The 16668-nt window shown below is 43.9% G+C and overlaps 2 protein-coding genes across 2 annotated transcripts in view; one reads left to right on the forward strand and one right to left on the reverse strand.

Annotated features, from left to right (window-relative positions):
* The first annotated feature begins 644 nt into the window (after positions 1–644).
* Positions 645–8668, forward strand: TELO2 (telomere maintenance 2). Its single transcript, XM_053471318.1, has 21 exons — positions 645–683; positions 1548–1896; positions 2228–2508; positions 2596–2664; positions 3072–3219; positions 3416–3518; positions 3655–3723; positions 3859–4000; positions 4106–4242; positions 4517–4617; positions 4896–4985; positions 5340–5428; positions 5672–5760; positions 5951–6067; positions 6298–6369; positions 6614–6778; positions 7052–7143; positions 7432–7531; positions 8009–8073; positions 8182–8297; positions 8440–8668. The coding sequence occupies exons 1-21, from the start codon at positions 665–667 to the stop codon at positions 8538–8540; spliced, it is 2514 nt and encodes an 837-aa protein (XP_053327293.1). The 5' UTR covers positions 645–664; the 3' UTR covers positions 8541–8668.
* A 1305-nt stretch (positions 8669–9973) lies between these two features.
* IFT140 (intraflagellar transport 140) overlaps positions 9974–16668 on the reverse strand; it is a 28255-nt gene continuing 21560 nt past the window's right edge. Inside the window, 12 exon segments of the mRNA XM_053471503.1 lie at positions 9974–10768; positions 11079–11220; positions 11502–11668; positions 11760–11972; positions 12261–12467; positions 12566–12748; positions 13223–13351; positions 13487–13630; positions 13964–14096; positions 14221–14316; positions 14942–15132; positions 15242–15419. Coding sequence (XP_053327478.1) covers positions 10559–10768; positions 11079–11220; positions 11502–11668; positions 11760–11972; positions 12261–12467; positions 12566–12748; positions 13223–13351; positions 13487–13630; positions 13964–14096; positions 14221–14316; positions 14942–15132; positions 15242–15419 — 1993 coding nt within the window. The 3' untranslated portion in view covers positions 9974–10558.

Raw genomic sequence — 16668 nt, forward strand, 5'->3', positions numbered from 1 at the left:
CTTAGTCTGTCGGTTCTAGTTTTGAATGTACGGACTGTAAGAAGCGCTGCGGATGTTTTTGGCGATATATAAATAAAAGTCACAATAGAAGAAGAAAGTCTGTTTACGGACATACCGGGTACATTTAATCTGCCGCCAACGGCAGCTCTGAAATAATTGGCTGGTGGCTCGCATGATCTGGCTAATTACGCATCAATTGACCTCCCGATGGCACGAAACGCGCCGGGTTTTCTTTTATGAAAGGATAAAGTGCTTGTGTGCCGGTGGAAGGTTTACTCAAACTGTTCATTGCCCAGAATCTAAACGTTTTAAAATACAAACCTGCAGTTGAGTAACCAATACATCCAATGTAACCACCAGCATTAATAGAATGGCCCCTTCGCTAAAGCCTTGCCCCACAACAGCTCTATCCACCTGTGATCAAGCAGAGGCTCCCTGTATATTTCACAAGAGAAGTTTTTAAAACAACATAAAAAATAAAGGCAACCAGGCACTCAAACCGTGTGACGAAGAGGTGGCCGGTGCACTCGAAAAGAATCCCCCCCAACAACATTAGAAAGCGGAACGTATAGAAGAAGCTGCCTGCAGTGAGCGTGGGTGTAGGAAGATGTCTGAAAACCACTTCCGGTGAGAGGAGAAAGATGGCGGCGCCCGCGGCTCTAACATGTTAAACAGCGCAGCGGGTGAGTGATGCGCGTTAAACCGGGAGCACGCGTGGCATTTTCTTAATATATCGTCACATTAGTGTTAAATAAACGGGGATTTTAACAACATATTCTTTGTAAAATATTTGTAATTGCCATAGCAACAAAGGCACCGGACCGGCTACCTTCAAAGTGTCCCTTTTATAAATTCATCCCGTCATTTATTTATCTCATAGTAAGAACGAAATCTCCCTGACTTATCTGTTTAATGCCAATCAGTATGTGAGGTTAGAGAAGGCCTGTCATCTTGGCGGGGGTATCCAAACGACCCTGTAATTGCCCCTTTGGTGGCTTTTAATGAGTCCCAGTACTTACAGGGTCATTATGGTCCATGTTTTTGAAAAAGGACCTATCACCATAGCAACCATTAACATAATCATGTGGATTGGGCCGTTCTTTTGGTTGCCATGGTGACAAGAAAGACACAAAATAAGTTTTAATGCAGAACCCCTAGTCTTGTCACCATAGTAACCAACTGGATGCCTTTTGGCTGGTTGCTATGGTGGTGAAACCCCTTTTTATAATTTTGTACAGTAATTGTCCTTTATAAATTTTGTTGGGCCTGTTGTGTTTTAGACAGAGGTTAACTCCATCTGTGAATAGCGATTGTGTTTAAACAGTGGTTGTGTCTGTAAAGTTAATTTGATAAAGACCTGAAAAAGAGACCTCCGTGATCACGGAAGCTCCATGTTTTCTTTGTTGGCCAAATAAAAGGGATTAATTGGATTTGAACTGTTGTTACTGCAAAGTAATATTTTTCACTGGTGAGATTCGGCTCGCTTGCTCTTATTTCTTGCTCGTGTTCTTCATTTACTGTAACCTGATTGTCTCTGCTCTTTCTAGGACTACCTGGAAAAACTCCAATGGATCCGTGTGCTGGTTCTGTGAGCGGAGCGCTTCAAGAGGCCATAGCGGAGCTCTCTAAAATTAGTGATGGCGACAGGCTGGTTAAAGTGCTAAGGAGTGTTAAACGTTATATGACCACGGAGAACGGCTCTGCCCCAGACCAGGACAAAGCAGAGTTTAGGAGGACGCACTACACCCCGTTCCTGAGGTTTTTAGTGGGCCAGATGGGGCCCCAGTGGGCAGCCCTGCTGACTTCAGAGAGGATGGAGCTGTGGGACAGTTTCTTCCTGGAAGGACCGGCGGATCAGGCGTTCCTGGTGCTGATGGATAGTTTGGGTCACACTGGGTGAGCGTTACCGCCTTGGAGCCACGCTGTCTGACATGGTTCTAGAATTCTGTGTTTCTAAGCTGTGCTTCCCCAAATACTCAAATTGTTACCCCCCCAAAAACAAACTGGCAAGCATGCTTGAAATCTATAGGGTTATCAGGACATTGCTGGTTCTCCATGGATTGCACCCGTTTCCACAGTCATTGAATGATCTCTAGAAGCTCTATCGTTGTTCTTTCAACTTTTAAAAATCCCACCCGTTGTCAATATTATGTGATCCTGCGTTTTCAATGTGGGGAACCATTTCTTAATGTTTTCTCCCATATTTGTATTTCCATTGGTTTCCCAGGCCCAGCATCTGCCGAGACCGTTGTGCGCATGTTCTGGAGCGATTCCTGCAGCGGGAAGCACTGGCCGATGTAATCTGGGAGGTTTGCCGGCAGCAGCTTGAGGCTACCCCAACCCCTGTCCTGCATGAGGCTATCCTTGGGAGGATATGTAGCTTACCGGATCATGTAGCCAACTGCCTTCAAAAACACACAAAGCCCTTCTTCTATCCGAAGAACTATTACCCTTGTGTGGCAGGCTCCATCTTACGTGTCCTGCGCATGGTCTCCGATTCCCTCAGAGGTATGATTAGGGACATCAGTCTGCGTCTTTTAAGTCTGTCTATACCTATGCGAATATGTTTAACTGTCTTCAATTTTTCTCCTACAGACGGCAAGGGCTGCTCCATATCCTTTGTGTCTCAAGTCCTGGGCAAAGTCTGCATGCAAGGGAGGCAAAGTATGTCCCGTTACCCAGAAACTTACCCGGAAAAGTCAACCACTTATTCCGTTTACTTGGCGCCAGATAATGAATGGTGCTAGCTATTGCATTATTGACCCCCAAACCACAACCCCCCACTGTGGTCTTCCATACCCCATTAAGGGTAGACTGTGATAATATCTGTTGAGTTTATTTGTTAAAGGGATGCTCCAGTCATAATAAAGACCTTTAGGCATTTGAGAGCTGCCCCTTACAAATGCATTGAGGGATTCTCCAGAAGGGGGACATGCATGTTTCGTTCATGGATACGTATTTATTCTGTGATCTGTAACCATTGAGGTGACCCTGTAGTCCTAATGTCGTTGATGGGATTCAGATCCTTCTATTGCATATAATATCTCTGTCTCCATTGGCTCTGTCTGCAGAGGAATTGCTTTCCGTCCTGGTGCCACACCTGATCACCCTTGTCCAATCAGATTGTATCTGGCAGAGGATCTGCTGGCGATTGGTGGAATCTGTGCCAGACAGATGGATGGAGCCGGTAGTCACCGGGTTTGTGCAGATAGCCCAAGGGTAAGGAATGGTGCTTCCATTGATCTTACCAAACTCCTTGTCCAAGCCTATTGCCCCGGTCTTAATCTTGCGCCATACTTTTTGCGGTGCCCGTCTTTGCTACATACCTTGCCTTGGCCTCTGTATTTCGTCTTAGACTTATTAAAGGTTTGGGACTCTCGTTCCTGATGTCCCTGACCTGGAGTCTCTGTTTTAGATCTTCAGCTCTATCCATATTGCTGGGGGATGTGGTTTTGAAAAACAAGAAGGCAGAATTCCTGCTTACCCAAAAGATGCTGTTTCTGCAGTACGGCCTCAAGGTGACCATTAGTTTAGAGCAGAAAATATATATTTAAGACAGATTGTGAGATTTTCCCAAGTTTTAATTACCAGACCCTACCTGCACACTGATTATACCTGATTCCTGTGACTAATATATATTGGTTTATGTTGCAGAAAGGGGAACTGCAAAGCATTCTGGGATATATTTCAATGGATAATAGCCGCAGACTATTATTGGTCAAGGTTGGTATTGTATTTATTGGATACAATTTCTATTGTAATAGATACAGTTGAAATAGACTAGGAGGGCAGTTAGGCCATCTGGGGTATCGCGCTGCGTGGTTACGAAAGGCTCAGGGATACGTTTGTCTCTTTTAGATCTTGCGGCAGCTCCTCGAGGTTTGGTCATCGGGCAGTGTGGTCAAACATTCTCCCCGTGCCCAGCTGCTGCACGTAAGCCGCTCCATCCTCATCTGTCTGAGTCTTCTTAACAAGGAGGAGATAGAGTCCTGTCGGACAGGTAGGCGAAAGAGAACCAAAGGTGGAGTGCATGAGAGGATGAATTATCACTCTCGTCTCGCGCATGACGCTTAGCCGCTGTCTTTTTGTGTTCTTTCTTCCTTAGACCTACTCTTTGCATTGACCTCTGGAACCCGCTTTTACTTGGATAGTTCTCTCCCTAACAACAGATACCTGGGAATGGTAGTGGCTGAATGTATAAGCCAACACATTGACTCTGAGGGTGCCAAGCTCTCGTTTCAGGTATCCCCCCTCATCTTCTTCTATACCCCCTCAACAAGCTGCACAACCACCTCTGACCACTAGAGGGAGTTCTGCTATCATCACTCGATAATGGTGATTCTTAAAATAATTATTCCTGTGTTTTTTACGTTAATACAACCAATTAATGGAAGTTATAAAATGAAACATTTTGGGGGAAATCATGCATAATATAGGATGATTCAAGTTTCCTTTATAGAGATTTATTTGCACCAAACAAGTTCTTCATTAAATGGGAATATGCGCTATTTTGCAGTATGAGGAGGACGAGGAGATCAAAGAACTGAAGTCCTTGCTATCACCTCCTTGTGTTTGCTCCTCCGACCTCGGAGACAGAGTCAAGGTCCCGTTGGAGAGGTAGGTGGTGAACCTGTGGATCAGTGCTCATGAATAAAGCACTTGTCTGCACTGTAAAAGTTGTTAATTTCTCCTCTTGGGCATCGCTGTGCTAGATTAATGTGCAGAAGGAACCTGGTTGAAAGCACAATGTGAAGGCAAGAAGCTGGCACCCTGCTTCTTATTTGCAGAACATTACAGTGGCTGAACGCCGTGTAGTAGATGCAGCTACCTACCTTTGGGTAGCGTTTAGAAAGAAGACTGACCAATTTGATTCACGACCCGTGTTCTTCTCACAGCTCACCTTCCAAAGTGTCACTTCCCAGAAATGATGTTAAACCCGAGGAAAGCTCCAAGTCTGAGCACAGATCTGATTCAGAACTCGACAGGTGAGTGGTTCATGCTGGATCCATCTCTCTCCCTTTTGTATTATGTCATGCTTTCTGTAGAACTGTTTAGAAACACCTAAATTCAATAGTTAGGAGGGGTGTCCCAATACATTTGTCCATATCGTGTCCATATCGTGTACATGTTAATGAATAGCAGTAACTGCTTTTATTAGAAATAGTTAATTTAGGAGCTTTAGTCATTGAGAGTCACTCGCAGGTAATATATTGTCTGTCGGCTCTAGCTTTGTGAGACATTTTTTTATATATAATACAGAATAATAATAATAACAGTGGAGGGTTGTTTGTACTTCTCATCACTTTTGGAATAACTGTGGCCCCCAATATCTGTAACAGTGATGATGACCTGACGCCGTATGACATGAGCGGGGATACAGAATTAAAGAACTGCAACGCCCCGGCCTATATCCGTGACTGCATGGAAGGTGGGACTTCTTCTTCTATGCTTTTACATGCGTCTTCCTCATTAAAGCATGGCGTCTCCTGCCAAAAACCTGTGATCACCACCCAAGAAATGTATTGCTGTCTCTGCTTTGCATTAAATGACAGCGCTGGTTTACATATGAAGTATTTTTCTCCTGCTTTTTGGGCAAATCTCTGTAGCTTTGGTTGTGGTTTTTTGGTTGTGTTCCATTAGATCGTCCTTATTTTTTCCTTTAATCTCCCAGTGCTGTTGTCTGATGACATTGACAAAGTAGAGGTGGCCATGACATCCCTGGCGACGCTGATCCGTGGAAATGTAGCAGCCACCAAAGAGGTACAGACAGTCCATTAAAAGATTTTTTATATCATGCACACATTTGTATTTGTGGACTATGTTAATAATAATAAGTCTTCTGAAGATTGATTCACAAACTTTATCGCAAGCCGCTCAGCGTTTTCTAGGAAGGGTTTGATGATCTGGGGCTTGATATTGATTACCGTGTTCTCTATCGCATGCACCACAGGTCAGCGTCGAACTTTCCAAGATCCTGTTGCATCTCGATGACCGACCCGGCATTGAGAACTTTCCGCAGCTGCGTCACGGAGCTCTGGTGGCTGTCACGGTGGTGGACCCCGTGCCGGTAATGTTTCATATCTTGTAAAAGATGGGTCAAGCATAAGGGAATTAAACCACGTTCTTTAAATACGTCCAGAAGTTCTTATAGTGCAATATTAAAGGAAGCTGACCCTTGTGATTTCTAGAGCTGTGTCTCAACAGCATTGTACAGCACTGTGGTATATGATGGTGCTATATAAATCAATAAATAATAATTAGAGACACTGCAAGGTTCTAAATGTTATCTTTCCACAGGTTTCCCAGTATCTTACTGGTGAGTTCTATTCCCTTAACTACAGCCTGCGGCAGAGGATGGATATTTTAGATGTACGTATATCTGTTGCTGCTAATTCGACTCGAAATACATCGCCATGAAAAATATCGCACCCCGATCTACTTTGCAATCACGTTTGATTGAGATTAACAGCTTTTAGTTATTTTCATGTATTTGATGTTTCTTTAGCTTTTGTATAAGTGTGTAGGAGTCACGGTCTTCTCCTTGATGTTTGACTCGTTGTGTTAACGTGTTTGGTGTTTGTTGTCTTTACACAATTTCCCGTTTACTTGCCAGGTGTTGGCATCGGCAGCAAAGGACCTTTCTGAGCTGGTGACCACCGGTAAAGCGGTGGCCCACAATCTCCGCTCTGCCAGCAAGCTGAGAAATACCGAGGCTCCTGTCGACTGGAGGAAGGTTGTGGAGGAGAGGATTGAAAGCAAGACGCGGAGGTTCGCCAAGGTATCTGTTACATGACAACACAATTACAGAGTGTGACATCAGGGAGTGTTTGGCGTAGTGTTCCTGGGTTTCTTGGTCACGACACTCATGTGGTTTTCTGTAAGTAGACCCGGTCTCCGCTACAGTGATAAAGATTATCCAGTGCTGAAGGCAATCTTTTTCCAGTGCATCATGGGAGATTTAGTCCCACACCAGCCATATAGACCATTATGGTTGTAGTCTCTCATTGGTCAGCTTTCCACCTCTGCTGAAAACCCATCTGTTCCTACTTAGGGGTCTTCAGTTGCTGCTCCAGTCTCGGCCCCGAACAGTTTCCATCCCGTAGCCGGACATTTCTTCTTCCCTCTCATTCAGAACTTTGACAGGTAAGGGCTGCAACTCTGTGCTTGGGTCATTAAATGGAAGGGGAATAAACGCATGTATATATTATCGACTGCTAGTGCCCGTCACAGAAAGGAGTTATATGAGTTCACCAGTGATAATTCTCGTTCTATTATGGATACACTAAGAAACAGTAAGAAGTCTTTGTCTGTAAGACTCACTCAGGGCACGGGTATCACCACTTTGTCCCGAAACGATGCATGATTTTAATAATCACGCACACACGTGCTCTATATGTGAACACCACGCTTAATTAGTTTTTCTATTCTAAGGCCTGTTGTGACATTTGACCTCATGGGAGAGGACTGTCTGGTGCTCGGACGGATGGTTCACACTCTTGGTATCTTGATGCACCTTGCAATACACGCCACGGTAACGAATGGGCACAAATACTCTGCACCTCCTTATTATTATTTAACATCCTCACGGGCAAGGGAGAGGGGGGTATTTTGCAAGTTTCTGGAAGGGACACGCAAGCTAACATTGAACTGAGGCATGCTGCTGAAGTTACGTATGGTCACCCGAGTTAACCCTTAACTGGACTGGCCATTCTACTTCTTAATGAATAGACCCAACTGTGTTAGCGTATGTTCAGGCTCCCTCTGCACCCAGCCTGTCATATCTCCCATTGATAGAGGTGCATATTATAAAAGTCATATGAGAACACGAAATACAGTTAATGCGAAAAGAGAGAATATTGGGAATTGTGTTTAAGTACAGTTTACTTATATAGGAGAGCTTTATCCACCTTTTACTAAAGGGTTCCCTTAAAGATACCGTTACGATGATGATGATGATGATGATGATGATGAGCTTGTTTAGAGCGACTCAGACTTTGGTTCCTTGCAGGTTGCACCTCAGATGGGGAAGGCACTCTTGGAATTTGTGTGGGTTCTCCGATACCACAACGATTCGTGAGTATCACAACACTGGGATTCCGGGATAGTCAGCACGATTACGTTTGGTGGCAGCCGTCTCAATACGCCGCTGTAACAATGTTCCCTGGCGTTGCCTTTATTTAGGTTTGTGAGACAAGGTCTCCTGTTTTGCGTCTCCACCGTTCTTCTGAGCGTACCTTGGGAGCGGCTAATGACGGACATGGTAGAGGAGATCCTGGAAACCCAGCGTTGGTTGGCAGGTAAGACCCTGCAAATGCATATAATGTATGAAGTCCCCCCCCCAGCCTGTAGGAGAAAAAAAGAATACGCAACCACAATTAAAATATAAAATGTATTTCTGTATGAAGAATCATTTGGTATTTCAACTATTATTCGTTTCAGACGTGACGGAGAAGGACCCCGATGATGACTGCCGTCGAATAGCTTTGAACGGCCTGCTGCTGATGGAGAAGATGAGAAAAAACCTTCAGGGGAAATCCTAGCAGCGGGGGGTCTTCGGTCCATAAAGCCGCACTTATACAGAATGTGTTATATGTGCCGTTATAGAAATCATTCCACGACCAGCTAATGTTTAATAAAATCTTGTTAAGTCATGTTTTGCTGGAAACAATCTTGTTTCTTTAGATTAATGGGGTTAATACCATGGCTTTAAAAGTACCCCGCAGAAGACACGATAGCATTTTATATTTATCCCTTATTAACAGATTATCCTAATGTCTTTCTGCCTGCATTGCACATAAACTGACCCTTCAGAAGACAATTAAATGGCAGATTATGTAAACTATGCATTTGTGAGTTTTTCCTCTTCTTTATAACCTCCAAAAACTTGGACGCACAGCGACGGTCTGCAAAAATAAAGGGTATGTATGTCTAAAAACTGGATAAACGGACAAAATAAAGTGAATGAAATGTTAACACCCTTTTAACTTATTTAAAAACTGTGGCTGGGAGCAGGGAGGGGAAGGATGACTTCCCTCTTTATTTTGGCTCGCTCCATCCTGTACATAGAGTCCCAGGGAAGGAAGGAGAGGACTGGCAGACGCAGAGTCACGTAGAGGGCACACTATATTAAGCCAGGTGGATATCGTGCAAAAAAAAGCTAAAAATACATAGCGGGATCATCTTCCCACGGCTCGGATTTTTCTGAACCCAGGGCGTCTCCGACTCTCGCAGGCAGTGGGAGGAATCCTCTGCCCCGGCTGGGAAAGTGGGCTGCGGAGATGCGGAGAAACGGTCAACTGCGGGGTTTTTTTCTTCTAACGGATTCTCATTGAAGAAATGAAGCACATTTAATGAGTAATTCAAGTGTGGCAGACAAGTTAAACCTAGTCCGTGTGTGATGGGTGTTTTTTGCCATTAAATACGATTTAGTTAAGTAAACTTCTCGTGCTTTGGGGCATCTCGGACGCTCATCTGTCTGATGATTTCTGCGCCATTTACAAAAGACTTAAAACAGTACAAAACGAGCAGCTTACTCGAGGATAGAAGGAATATTGTATACAAAACATGAGACCAGTAATAAGTGCAAGTAAATTATCAAAATATATTCTAAAAACATCATAAAAATGTTAAATTTCCACAACAATTGGATTATTTGCACAAACAGGTGTTACATTTCCCTGTTCTGGGAATTGGGGAATGGAATTAGCTAAAGCACTTTAACCTTCTACAATGTTTTGTCTCCTTCACTCAACGTAAAGAAAGACCACCCTGAAACACAAAAGGGTCTCCAGGGTCTGTTCCCATTGGTCCTTACTGCTGAAGATCTTGGGGTGTGTTACTTTAGATACCCTTGAATTTAATGAACAGGAGCCTATGGAACATCCGCTCAGTAACATACTGGATACGATGTCATCTCGCTAAGATAACACAATTTCATTGCTGTAGAGACTGCAATCGGACAAACTGTAACAATATGTATTATTGTTTGTTTATTATAGAAATTGACCGTAAAAAAAATAATAATTTAGTAGTGCTTTGAAAAAAAAGCTCTGTGCTATAAAAACAGCCACGTGGAGGTTACGGCCGTCCCTGGAGATGGCTGCGTGTATTGCTTAAGATATCGCAAACCAAGTGTCCGCATGTTGGTTTATAGAATGAGCTCTGCCTGTTTCTGATTGACGGACTCTCATGATATAAATCAGGTTTCCCAGCCTAGTGTCCAGTGGAGATGCCTCCTCGATCTGAAATCAGTCTGAATCAGTCAGTGCTTAAAGCATTTTAAAGGGCCCACAGTGTGGTCTGTGAAAAAAAGGTTTAGAAAGAGGTGCATTTTGTGCAAAGAACAACAATAGTATATTGCAAATAAAGGGCCGTAGGTGGCAAAGGTCCAGCTTGTTTGCTTCTCGCTCATACTGCCTCCTTAACGAGTTGTAAGAGGTCTTATTGAGAATGTGCAGCAGACTCTGTACGTCGTTCCTCTTGGCATTGCGGTGGAGGGCACTTGATTCAACCATAAAAAACATTCCTTTAACCCCGTAGTTAGCGAACAGGGTCAGTGCTAGGGTTCGTCTTCGTAGCCGATCTCTGGCATCTCCTCCACTTCCTCGCTGTCCTCCACGCTGTTGTGCCGCACGTGCTCGGGTAGAGCGTGCCGACTGAGCGGGATTGAGAGGGCTCTGTGGACGGCGTCCACCGTACTCTGTGGCACGTAATACGTCACTTTGACAGAAGGGATCTTGGAACGCATCTCCTCCAAGGAACGGTATGCCTAGCGAGACACAACAAGCACAAGGATTTTTACTAGAAGGATTTTTTTTTTCGCCACAATCCTTTCTGTTCCTGTTTACAATATATATTAATAATCATGGAATAAAGATACCGTCTTTTCTTTAATTTAACCTAAAGATATTTTATTGCGCAACATCTCCCAGGAATCTTCCGAGAGAATAAGGAGAAATCCCTGATACATATTAGGGGTTTCTTCAGTGTATCTCATGGAGCAGTGTGCAGAATAGCCCTCTTTTAGGAACATAATCAATAAGAAAGATGTTTCTCCCAGCCTGCGATGCCCCCCGCACCTTCTGGAAGTCTCCGTGCTGAGTGTAGTGTTCCACCAGAAGCCTGTAAACATCTCCGACGCGTATCGCGCTGTCCAGATCTGGCTCCTCCAGCAGAAGCTCACATTGCTTGATACCTTCTTGGCTGTCCACTGAGTATGCCCTGGGGAACAATGATATGTGAGGTGTATGTTTAGCATGACATGTTTTATTAAAGATGTCATAAAAGAGTTCATTGAGTATTTGGAGAACAAGTCCATGTGTTTTAGTTGTGTATAACATGAGATAACAGGTCAATAACCATGCAGGACTACATCTCCCATGCTCCTCAGCCAGCCCCTTAGCTGAAAGAGCATTATGAGAGATGTAGTCCTGCAGCAGCTGGAGGGCCGCAGGTTGGACACCCCTGTTATAGAACAAAATGAGTGTGAACTATCGTCTCACCTGCGTGCCTGGATAAACCTCTTCACCAGAGTAATCTTGCTCTGCATGTCGGACAGTTTCCTCTCCTGCTCCTCTGGGTTCCTCATCTTTGCTTTGGACAGACACTTGTAGGCTTCAGTTAGCGCGCCCAGGGCTTTCTCATAATTCTGATACTCGTCAACCTCCACCTAGAGAGGGAGACAGACAACATCCAAAAGAGACAATGCAGGACAGCGGACCAATGTATAGTTGACGTCAATGAGAAACCACAACACTCACCTGAGCGCAAGCATCATAGAATCCCGCCAAGAGGTCAAGAGCCCTTCCCTTGGTGTAAAAGCTGATGATATTCTTCATGATGTCAGGGTCCGTGCGCCAGTCCAACGACTGCAGATAATTGGCAGCCATGATGTAGATTTCTCTCTGGCGTGAAACCCCAGCAAAAAACACTATTTTCTCCGTGTCGCCTGACTTTAGTAAGGATCTCATTGCCTGGGGAACAAAACAAAATATTTGACATAAAACAATGTTCTCTGACACCCTACGAGCCGTCATAATATTCCAGGCTGAGAAAATGTAGACAAAACTATATCTTGCAGAAAACATCATGGGTGACGTTGATGCTTGACGTGGTCCGCTTTTCCCCTAAAGCCCCTACTGCATTCCTGGTGGGATATTCATGATAAACTAGTTCAGCGTTTTGGGGGAACCAGAACTCCCTGAATCTCCGGAGGAAACTTTACTAAGTTCTGGATCCTTGATATGGATTCTCTGTCTTACCTTCAGCTTATTGCCAGCCTGTGTGTACTTCTTGGTTGCAAGGTGATAGTTTCCCTGTCGCATGCAGCAGTCGGCGATGCGTTCCAGCAGCTCCCTCCTGGCCTCCTCGCTCAGCTCTTTGGAGTCCTTTGGCACGGTCATCTTTTCGGCCATTTCTTCCGTTATGACCAGGTTCTGCTCCAGGCACAGCTGAAGAGCATCGTAGTACTATGGGGGGGGATAAAGGTGACATCTTCCTCTATCTAATTGAAGAAAGACAGGGATCAAACGAAATGTACTTATTCTCATCTCACGTGAAGACTTACCTTCTTAGCTGCCAGCAACAGTTCCACCGCCTTTTCAAATTGGTTGTGCTGGATGAAAAAATCCGAGCAGCGAGAGAGGAGAGCCGGATCCGACTTCTCATTCAGTTCCTCAGCAATCATCTGTAGGGCTCCAAACTGCTCGGTGGCAAATGCCAGCTCCAGAGCCTTGGAAAGATGGCCAGCCTGACGAGTAACACACAGTGATAACATTTCCAGTATAGGGGTAAACATTTTGGGTAAACATAATGTCTTTATTATACGGGTATTTAGCATTTCTGGGAAGTGGCAGACCTTTTACCCCAATCTCAGGGTAAATGGGCTGCTGCTCGGGGGGTCACACAGTCTGAAGCATAGTCTTTTATTTAATGCATACTCTTGATTTAGAATATCTCTACGTCCTGACAAGTTCGCAGCTCTGGTAATCAGAACCCAAAACATCAATTTATTTATAAGAGGAAAAACTATTTTTAATGTAAATATAAATATATATATATTTATTTAATATAAAAAATATGCAGCTAGGTCCACATTACTGATTTCTGCATTGACTGTGAGGCCCACAGATTTTTTTATTGTTACTTTTAAATTTGTTGACAAATGTGTGATCCACAGCACATAGCCCTCCGTCCATATCCCATTGTATAGGCAGACGCTTACCTTTTGGTACAGCATGACTGCCCTATCCATCTGCTCTCCGTTCTCCTCGTAGTAGCCGGCTGCGTCCATCATGTCCTCGGGGCTGCTCAGTAGAGCCAGGTTCATCAGATGATCATCCAGGCTGTTCTCCTGAGTGAGTGAGAGAGCATGCGTGGATAAGCCTTGGAGTATACAAGATTCACACAATACTCTTAGATCCATAAAAAGTCACAGTCTGGCCTCGGCTGAGGTTTGAGGGAACCTCTATAAATGTAACCCATGTACCTTGCAGAGCCTGATGGCGTTGTTATAGGCCTGGGCCCTGGTGTAGAAGTGCACTGCCTGCTTCACTTCACCTTGGCTCTCGTACTTCCTCGCCAGGTGATAAGATGCTGCTAGATTTCCCGTTTCGTTGGCTATTTCCGCAGCCTAAGAAAAAAAAACCACAAGACGTCAAGAAACACGTCTTAAGACCAAGGAAGAAGAACTTGGAACGGAGAAAGCTGATGTTCATTACAATATGCAAGTCATAAATAGAAACACGGAAACATAGAAAGTGACGGCAGATCCTGTCCGCCCAAATAAAAAGGCATTAGAAAAGCTTCAAAGATTTAAATAAAGCAGGGAGACCAAAAGAGATTCATGGGGAAGAGCACATGCCATCAGGAGAAAAACAGGCCAAGATGAAAAAGAAAAAGAAAAAAAAAAGTGGATAAATATTGAATTTCCACTTAATTATCCATAAGTCCGCAGTGTAGCTACCTTTTGGATGTTCTTTAGAAAGCAGTGCACCCGGACCAGAGACAGGTAATCCTGAGACATCTCATAGTATTTTAGTGCGCTGTCCAGGTCTGACTGGCTCTCCAGGTACTGAGCCCACCATTTCCAAAGGTTCCTAGAGGGGGGAACCGGAGAAGAGGATATTTTGGGCGAACTATCTCAAGGCTCATCTTTTCATAGATAGTTGGGTTGATGACATATATTTTCAGAGAGCTTGGAAGAAGAAGTGGTTCTCTTACTTGTCCTTCTTCTGGTTGATGTAGCTCTCCAAGGCCTGAGGGTCATCCAGAAGCATTCTCGGAATCTCGAAGCGATGGGTGTCAGACTTCTCGTAGCTGATCAAAGGATATAATCACTGTAAATAATTCATGCTGACCCCATTGTGTCTGATATTTACTTTCTATAGGTAATCCAAATGCACCATAAAATGAATCCTAGCCTACCCCAGAAGATAAAACCAGTACCAATAACCAAAAATTAAAGCTAGGAGGAGAGCCTTTAGATATGATAAGTTGTGTCTTCACCATGGCTGGAGTATCACGCTCCATGTTGTAGGAAGAGCTTGCTTTGGTGGTTTGTACTCAACTCATTAAACCAAATATTTTACATCCCATTATATCTTAAAGAGGTCTTCAACTACAACCACACAGGGCAGACCATTAAGGAGGAAATGTTTTCTCTGCCCTACTGGGCCATACTGGGTAAAGACCTAGAAATGATTATTATTTCACAATGAAGTCTCTATGGGTAGATCTGAAAAAGTGAACATTGGTGGTCACCCTTAAAAAGTTTTCAAACGCAAAGTGATGCAATTACTATGGAAACCAGTGGGAAGTGTACTGATTGTGTTGGTTTTACCAGTTTGGGCCCTCAATACTCTATGAAGACTACAATTAGAAAATGAATCTTCATACAAAATATCACTACAGCCTGTACTATTATTCATCATGCGCTACTCACTAGCTGAGTGATCCCTCACGGTCTCCAATAGCCTCCAAGTGCTTGGCATAGTTATAGTAAGTGGTGCGTAAGTGGACTCTGTCGTGGCTCTCGGCGGTGTCAATGGCTTTCTGCCACTGGCCCCATGCCTGGTAGAACGTGTTGAGTAGGTCATGGCGATTGCAGCTTTTGTACAGTTGTTCTGCCTCTTCCTGCGAGAGAGAAGATGGAGGAATGTATGTAAAACACGCATTGCGATTCAATTGCAGGGGAACATTCGCTCAGTAGTGATTTTTAGAAGAGAGGTGGGCATTTACTCACCAACATGCCCAGCTGCACTGCCAGCATCGCCACCTTGGCCTCCACCTCGGGCTCCTTCTCAGCCTCCCGCAGTGCCTTGGCACCCCGTGCGTGACCCATTTTTCCCAGGCACACCTTGGCCACGTCCAGCCTCCTGGTCTTCACGCACATGCGCGCCATGTTCTCCCAGACTGACTCGCTGCAGGGTATGAGAGGCAATCAGCATCTAATTTCTTATATAAAATTGGAATATTTGAAATATATTTAAAAAAAATGCATTTTAAAACATAATGTAAGCGAGGACCCTAAGCTCATGCTTGGTCTGCTATATGAAGAATCACGGTGAGAATGTACAAAAAGAGCAAAGTGCGAAAAACCGACCCAAATTTATTTATTCTTTTTTAAAAAAGGAATTCATGAAAAAAAATCATTAATTACCTTCTGGTATCTTTTTTAAATAACAAAAACCGGCATTGGTGATAATCTGAGATTGAATAAGATACTTACCCAATTATACATCGCTACACATTGGCCTTTTAAAATATATCAGTATAGATACAACAACAATACGCAACAAATTGTGTATTAAAAAACAATACCTTTCAACCAAAAAATAATAAAAAAGTATGTTATACACAGGTATAAACCCTACTGGTTCCAGATCCTCCAAATCATTAGAAGATGTAGTCTTAGTTCGGTTGTAGTTTCCCGTTTGACCACAAGGGGCGCTATAGACAACGTACTTTGGGTGAAAACTCTTGGATCTTGGCCGGCGAGTATATTTTTTTAGAGGTTTTTTTTTCTAGGTTAATGGACAGCGATGATTGTTTATGATTACAGTTCGAAGGAAAGCACAACCACAGCTAAACACGAGAACACGTACACAGAGGCTCTTCCCAACAGTAAACACCGTCCTTTTCCCACCATCGTGCGGACAGAGGATTTCCTGCGCTGATTGAACGAGGAAAGCCATGCCTGGAGATACTCGGGAGGGCAAAGCGAGGGACGGGGAGAGTGCTCTATAGACATGGTGAAGTGGTGGATGAGATAGCAGGAGAACGGAGTGAAGGACAAGGCTTGGTGGGCTGGGGAGAAGGGCTTTTAGTGTTTTCTAATGAATGATGAGGATGCGTAAACCACCGGAATGCTGAAAAGGTGGGAGAGAGGGATGAAGGCGAAGAACAAAAGATAGGAGGAGGGAGAAGAAATGTAGAAGGGAGGTTAATGGTGCAGGAGGATGACATAAAATGGATTAGATCCAAAGGAGCATCAGAGACGTAGGACGTGCATACAGACAAAAGGGCCACCAAGACACAAAAAAAAGACATATAAAAAATCATGACATTTAAGATAAAGATAAATGAGATTTTCTGCTTTTCTATAAAACGGGAGTACATCAGTCAGCTGTTTGTTTTTATTCTGATCACTTTGGACAGCGCTACGTGGAA

Source organism: Spea bombifrons, chromosome 7, assembly GCF_027358695.1.
Source record: "Spea bombifrons isolate aSpeBom1 chromosome 7, aSpeBom1.2.pri, whole genome shotgun sequence".
NCBI lineage: Eukaryota > Metazoa > Chordata > Amphibia > Anura > Pelobatidae > Spea > Spea bombifrons.

Coding starts and splice junctions, on each gene's coding strand:
- TELO2 (XM_053471318.1), top strand. Junction 3,724..3,858: donor GCAGACTATTATTGGTCAAG/GTTGGTATTGTA, acceptor TGTCTCTTTTAG/ATCTTGCGGCAGCTCCTCGA. Junction 7,144..7,431: donor CTCATTCAGAACTTTGACAG/GTAAGGGCTGCA, acceptor TTCTATTCTAAG/GCCTGTTGTGACATTTGACC.